The 7,325-nt window shown below is 39.1% G+C and overlaps 2 protein-coding genes across 6 annotated transcripts; both read right to left on the reverse strand.

Annotated features, from left to right (window-relative positions):
- Positions 1 to 488: 488 nt before the first annotated feature.
- LOC6530565 (protein PELPK1) lies at positions 489 to 3,574 on the reverse strand. 5 transcript variants are annotated; one of them, XM_015196425.3, is made up of 16 exons: positions 3,394 to 3,574; positions 3,177 to 3,335; positions 3,052 to 3,120; positions 2,819 to 2,998; positions 2,577 to 2,690; positions 2,507 to 2,518; positions 2,397 to 2,423; positions 2,242 to 2,331; positions 2,159 to 2,185; positions 1,989 to 2,102; positions 1,659 to 1,844; positions 1,449 to 1,550; positions 1,176 to 1,364; positions 945 to 1,046; positions 764 to 886; positions 489 to 703 (listed from the first exon to the last, which is right to left on the reverse strand). In XM_015196425.3, exons 1-16 carry the CDS (start codon positions 3,538 to 3,540, stop codon positions 596 to 598), a joined length of 1,749 nt encoding a protein of 582 aa, XP_015051911.1. In that variant the 5' UTR covers positions 3,541 to 3,574; the 3' UTR covers positions 489 to 595. The 5 variants fall into 5 exon arrangements, with proteins under 5 accessions (XP_015051911.1, XP_039228675.1, XP_015051910.1 ...); XM_039372741.2 differs by lacking the exon at positions 2,819 to 2,998; XM_015196424.3 differs by lacking the exon at positions 2,397 to 2,423.
- Positions 3,575 to 4,485: 911 nt separating this feature from the next.
- Positions 4,486 to 4,761, reverse strand: LOC26536248. The gene has a single exon (XM_015197477.2). It carries the CDS (start codon positions 4,759 to 4,761, stop codon positions 4,486 to 4,488), a length of 276 nt encoding a protein of 91 aa, XP_015052963.2.
- Positions 4,762 to 7,325: the final 2,564 nt, after the last annotated feature.

The following is a 7,325-nucleotide window of genomic DNA, read 5'->3' on the forward strand; positions in this document are numbered from 1 at the left end:
AATCGCATCATGAGTACCATTTTCGCAAGTTTCAATTATTATACCGCAAAGTCGACTGCCAAACCAAAAGCAATCAATTCAAATGCGCCAGGCGGGAGTAGTCGAGTGGATTTGCCGCGGTGTTGGGAGGACATGCGAAATACAATGGCAACTGTTTTGCAAACAACAAATGGTCAACATGCAATCGGGCAAACATTTGCATGCCAAAGGCAGCCGAACAACAATTACCATATAAAATTTGAAATGATTAAGCAACAACCACAGCGGCAACAACAAAGGCGACCAGCAAAATGAAAACGGAATGAGATTTCATTGTACATACATGTTCATGTAGATACATAATAAAATGTGCTGAACCTCCAGTGATGCTGACAGCATAATCAGCGTATAATTTGCATAAAATTAAAATATGATTTTGCATGACCCAACCACATCACAGAAAAGCACGCGATGATTATTACCGAGGGATATGGTAAGGATCAAATGAATTATTTGAATATTCATTTTTTTATTATTATCCCTCAATGCACAACTAAACCAGGTTCGGTTTGTAAAAAAATATAACAATTTTTAAACACCACTGAAAATATTGGCTTCAGTAAAATATGTCCTTGGGTAAAAGCTGATAGATATTTATCTCTTTCGGATATAGGTCTTCAGGTCTAATCATTTTGGGAATTTTGGGATCAATTATTTTCGGCATCTAAAAATTAAAGTTTTACTAATAAATTAGTTTTGAGAAGGACTTTTATGTAGTCTTTACCCCAGGTAAGTTAATTTTGGGTGGGTCTGGTTTAGCGATTAAATCTGCGGAGGGTAATTCACCATTTATCAAATGATCCGTTTTAGGAATTTTCGGATGTATCTGCTGATTTGACCCAGGCATCTGTATAAAAATGCACTTATTGTAACACAAAATAAACATTTTTTTCTGTTTTTCTTACCTCGAGTGGGGGGATTCCAGGAGGTTTAAGTAGATCTTCCGAATTATCTGTGCCAGGCAGCGTGGGATCTATAAGCTGTGTCCCTGATCCTACACCAGTTATCTAAAATAAATCTTTTTATTACCGGAATCAAATATTAATACAATTTAGCTGCTTATTTGGATAGCCCAAATTCTATTCTAATGAAAATGCAAATAATATGAATTTTTAGAAATTTGTATTAATTCTTACCCCAGGCAATTGTATTTGATTCGGCCGTTCGTATGGCAACAAACCATTTATTACTTCATTATCATCGGGAATTTTTGGATTTATAGATGGGTGTTGTTTACCGATCAAATCTCCGGAGGGTAATTTACCATTTATCAAATGCTCCGTATTAGGAATTTTTGGAAGCATCGGCGGTTTCGACCCAGGAATCTGTAGTAAAAAAATCACTTAGCTTGGCAAACCCAAATTGGTAATAATGGCATTTGTAACAAAAATTAAAAAAATTTTTCTGACCTTGTGTAAGGGGATTTTTGGAGGTTTTAGTGGATCTACCAAATTATCTGTGACAGGAAGTGGTGGAACCTTTGGTTGAGTTTCTGATCCTACACCAGTGATCTAAAATAAACCCATTCATTATGATACTGGATATATATTTGGATGGCCCAAATTTGAATTAAGAACATATAATAATATGCATTTTTAGAAAGTTTAATCAATTCTTACCCCAGGCAATGTTATTTGATTTGGCCGTTCGGATGGCAACAAACGATTTACTTCATCAGTATTAGGAGTTTTTCGATTTTTAGATGGGTGTTGTTTACCGATCGAATCTCTGGAGGGTAATTTACCATTTATCAAATGATCCGGTTTAGCTATTTTTGGAAGCATCGGCGGTTTTGACCCAGGAATCTTTAGTAAAGAATACATATCGTTAAAAAAAAAAAACGAGTAACGGGTATAAATAACTTGGTGAACCCAAAAATAGTAACAATGGAAATTGTAACAAAAATTTTAAAAATTATTCAATTTTTAGAATGTTCTATCAATTATTACCCCAGGCAATTGTATTTGATTCGGTCGTTCGGATGGCAATAAACGATTTATTATTTCATCCGTATCTGGAATTATGGGATTTGTCGGCTCGATTTTTGATATTTCCTTTGGATTCTAAAAGAAATTTACTTAGCTATAACTTTAGCATCGAATATAAATTCAGTACGTACCGAAGGCACTTCTGGTGTAAGCAAATCCTAAAATACATCTGAACTTAATAAAATAATATTCGGAATATCATTTGAATCCTTACACGTGGTAAATCTATGGATGGTAATATACCATCAGTCAATTTGTCTGCGTCAGGAATTGTAAGATCTGTTACGGGTACCGTATCAGGCATCTACAATAAAGAATAAAGCGTGTGGTTCTAAAGCCTGGCGCATAAATTTAGAATTTGAAACATACCGAAGGATCTTTAGGCAGACGCAAATCCTTCGCGAGTTAAATAAAAATGTTATAATAAAATCTAACAAAATCGGTTGGTATTCAGCATTGGTTCTAAATATAATACTTACCGAAGGCAAAGCCTAGTTAAAGTACATACCCATTAAATAACATATTTTTGAACAATTATTTAAGACTTACAGGGGGTAGAGGAATTTTCGTTGGCTTTTTGGATGGCAAAATACCAATGCCTAATTCATGGGTTTGAGAAATTTTGGGATTCATTGATGGATTTCCCGGCCTTGTGCCAGGTATCTGAAAAGCAAGTTTGCACTTGATCAATTCTGATACGAGTAAAATATTTCCAAATATTAATATTATTATTATTATTAAGTTGATGGTTTCAACAAGGTTAGTAACGAAGATATGTTACATTATCTTACCGGTTTTAATTTACTGCCTGTATTAGATCCTTTTTCCGGGTGTTTGCTTTCATTTGGTACTTGTCCAGGATTGCTTTTGTTTTGGTTAGACTCTTCAGGCTTTCTAATAATGGTTTCCTTGGGTTCCGGATTTGAAGGATTTACTGAAGTCTCAATAGGTAGTTTATTTGCAGGAACACTCTATTCAAAAATAAAAAGCTTTAGCACTGACGTATAGCTTTATATTTCCTTACCGGTTTTAATCTTTGGTGTTTATTACCGCCTTCAACTGCTCCTGCACTTGGAGAATTTTGCGTAATAGGCTAAATAAATATTATTAGATTGAATTAATTTTCAAACACACACATTAATTTTTTACCTTTACTGGAACTTTGATAGGAAGAGAAGGCTCTTTATCTTCAGAAATGTTTTTTCCGATACTATCGTCATCTTCTGGCAAAAAATTCCAGGGACTAACGGTAACTATTTTGCGATTTTCCGGAAATAAGTTTAAGTTTTGAGGATTCTTCAAACAGGGCTACAAATATTTGAAGTTGGAAAAGCATATTCGAAATTTTATGACTAGTTATCCTTACCGGGATCAAGGGCTTAGTGATGGGTGGAATCAGGCAACTTCCATTAATGGCAACAAATGGTGGAATACAAAGAAAGTTGGGCATAAAAAAATGGGCATCTGAAAATTGCCACGAGACAGATATAGCTGCAATCCACAAAATTCGCATCTCGCTAGTTAAGTCGCTGCATGAAAACTAACTAACTGACGCTTTAACATTTAACCGAACAACTGAATCCAATTAGATTAATACATCACTGCAAGCTTAAATTCCAAGTCGAATCCAAATAGGTTTCGCCTGTTTCAGAAAGCTAGCTTTGAATAAATAGCGATGAATAAATACGATATCGAATAAAAGCTAGGAAATAGGCGAATAAATTCAAAGTGTCGGGGGAGGAGGGGTGAAAATAGGGAAATTGGCACCCATCAGACGTGTCAAAGTGACAATTTTTTATTTACATTTTCCCCCCTTCTCGACGCCCGTGATGAATGGCAAAAACAACAATGGCAGCTCTCATGACTCTGGTCACATTTGCGTGCGAGAGCGACGTGAGATGCATGTACAAATTCATAGGGGGTGGGAAAAGTGTGGCCATGGCACAGGTAAAAATGCTTTGACATTTGTCTTTATTACACAGAAAATAAATAATAATTTTATATGTTAAAAATGACATATATGAAAATATAAGTATTATTTACGCTCTAGAGACAAAGCATTTTAATTAGGTTTATATTTTGAATTTTTCACCATCTCTTGATTACTTCCTAGCAATTGATAAAGTACCTTAGTAAGATGTCTAAAATCGGAGCTTGATTTTTCCAATAAGCCTAAACTGCACTCTTGATAAAGCATGTTTTTCTTTAGTTTGAGTTTAGTTTTTTTTTCTGTGCACCTATAGTTGATATGAAGCCATCAAGTTGTGCACTCTGTTTATTTATCAGCAGATTAGCAGGCAGTTTCGTTGGCTGTCGCCATCTCTTTCACCTTCCTTAGCTCCCTCTCTGTCCCTCCTGTGGGTGTAATGGCACATGAAATCGCAATAAACATGACACAGAGCGTAGCAACTTTTGCGGCATGTAGTTAAGTATAACTTACGCCCAGAGCGCACATAATTCAAAAATTTTTCTTCGAATGGAAGGGGTGATTCCACGGGTGGGTAAGGAGGGGGCGGAAGAAGAGGGCGTGATGGGGGCCATGGGTCGCCCTGGGATTCTGCAAGTAACAGTCACGCTTTTGAGAATGGGCGAGTGGGCGTGTGGCGAGAGTGGGGACAGTGGGGCTTTCCCTTGGGTCTGTTTTGTCCTTTACCATCGCCATCTGCCTCGAACTGTGAAATATGTTGCATACTTTTGTGGGCACTCTATCTCTCTCCATCTTTATATCCCCCATCCGGACGCCTTTTGACTTTTGCGGTTTATTGTAGGCGTGGCGCGTGCCAAACTTAACATACACAATCATTTTTGTGCCACACCATTTGTGCTTTCCTCTCACGTCCCACAAAATGGAGGGTGGGGGGTTTGGGGGTGTTCAAGGATGTGGCTTGGTAGTGCAATACTCAGTTGGCAAGGTCCTTCGGGTCTGGCGCGTATAAGTTCATAATTCATTCTTTCATTATTATTTTCATTTTCACATTTTCGGTTTCCTCTCCCGTTTTTCTTTGTGGATTTCTCTGTCCGGCTATTTGGGTTTTCAGTGCCGTTGACAAATTGTTTTAAATGGCAATTTCATAACTGTTCTTTTCTGCTTTTATCGCATTTATTTAAGTGAAGTAGTTCTAGTAAATGTGGCAGACTAGGTTGAATAAACTAGGTATTTGATAGGTAAATAAGGGGGTTTAATTTTTACACAATCTTTAAAAAATTCCTAAAAAAGAAGTTGAAGAGTCGTGATACTTTGTTTAAACGCGCCTCCCTCTTTGTTTTACTGCCCCTTTTTTTGGTGGCCATTTTTGTGCCGCACCAAAACGCACAATTCCATTTAATTGCGCCCAATGAGCCCTGCAGCTCAGCATGTCCCAGCATCCAACCCTATCCCGATCCCTATTCCGATTCAGATACCGATTCAGATTCCGATTCAGATTCAGATCCAGATCCGACAAGTAAAAGTCCCCAAGCCACTGACGACAAAATGTGTAGTTCGATGGGTGGACGAGCTGGGTGATTCAGTGGATCCTGTGGATTCTGGAGGAGCGGTAGGGGTAGCAACGACCACAGACGCGTCTTTTGTTTGCTTTGACAGAGGGTGCACACCCCTTACCAGCCACACCACCCGATGCTCTGTGTGTGTGTGGTGTGTGCTCAGGTCTGGGCGGCTCGGCTGTTTTGGCATTGGCGGCTACAGATTTGCTCGCCGGAGCACTAAACTTTTATTTCTTAAATCTGTGAATCGTTTGTGCGCCTCGCTCAAAGTCAATATGCGGGCGCAAATGTACGAAATGATGAGACAGACTTGTCAGTAGCTGGGTAACTGCACTGCTAAAAATCAGGCAAAATTGTAAGAAATTAATTGGATAAATGAAACATTTAGTTTGCTAACTGCTAACGTGTTTTATGGTCACCACTATTTCTTAAATTTAATAAGAAACCATACTTTAAATACTTTCAGAAATCATTAGCTTTATTTTTGAGTGTAATGATGATGTGGGGCAAAACTGGGCCCCTGATTTTGCCAACATTCGCGCTGCTGTTGCCGCTTCCTGTTTTTTGGAAAATCGGTTTTTGTTGATGCCAGCGCCAGTTGTTTAGCGTCCAACTGCGCAGACTTCAGTCAACCCACTTCCCCCCCTGGTTGACCAACCCCCTGAACTCCATCGGATCCGCCACTGGAGCCCAGCCGATTTGGGCCACCACCCATCCACCCAGCCACCTAACCACATCCTATCCGTTGACCGAGCTGCTGTCCAGCAAACAACGACAACCGACAACTGAAGTGGAGTTTTGTTTGTTGTCCGTTTGTCAATTACAAAACTTTTATTGCAATTTACTTTTGTTTCGTGCTCGCAGCAGTCACTTTTACCTAGCACCAACCCTCCCACGCACAATAGACCCATGCCCACCCACTTTTGAGGTCGTTTCGATTGCTGTTCGTTGACAATTTCGTTGTTCGCTCGGTTCAAGTATTTAATATAGCACTCGATGAAGTAATATCCATTCGCTTGTTTGATGAATTGTAACGGCTAGATATTCGAGGACATCAAATAACGATGCCGATGCCCATTGGATGCCAACGATGTTGGCTTTGGCTCAGATACGGATTGCCGGGGGAAAATCGGTTAGAAAGCTGCCAGTTGGGAGACATTTCAAACATTTCGAGCTAGGCTCGTTAATTGAAGTTTGATGTCGATTGTTTTCAATGAAATTTGCAACGGGGTGAAAGAATATCTGAAAAGAGTGCTTTCAAAAACCTAAGTTCTGGAGAATAATATAAATATTAAAGGTGTTTTCTCCCTCCACCGATTCACCAATAAAAATCCAACTGTGTTCATAAATCTCTAAGTGGTATTGTTTTATTTGCATACCCATCTTGTGAACGAATTAATGTTTAAACCCCACTGTGAACCACTTGAAGCCAAGTGGCGACTACTGAGGAAATGACCAGCCGGGTATTCGACTTTAAATAAACAAGTTTTTGCGTTTTTCTGTTCGAAGAGCCCAATGGAGTGCACAACAAACGATGCGCTAATTTGACAAAACCCACATGAGGTCCTTCGAGGGATGCGAAGGAGATTCGGGGTGCCCGTAAGCCGAATGAGCCCCACAAACGCGCATTTAGTGTGCTCCACAGGAGGCTGCGGTAATTTGCAAGAGGTCCGGTCCACTCTTCTCTGGCCCAGACATATACAATCCTATGCAATCAAATAGGAATGAAATTGACCATTAATGTGTGAGGGTCAGGGAAATATGGGAATATCTGTGTATGTGCCCCAAGGGCGGCTATATGTATGTATGTGAAAT

The sequence above is a fragment of the Drosophila yakuba genome, chromosome 2R, assembly GCF_016746365.2.
Source record: "Drosophila yakuba strain Tai18E2 chromosome 2R, Prin_Dyak_Tai18E2_2.1, whole genome shotgun sequence".
Classification (NCBI taxonomy): Eukaryota; Metazoa; Arthropoda; class Insecta; order Diptera; family Drosophilidae; genus Drosophila; species Drosophila yakuba.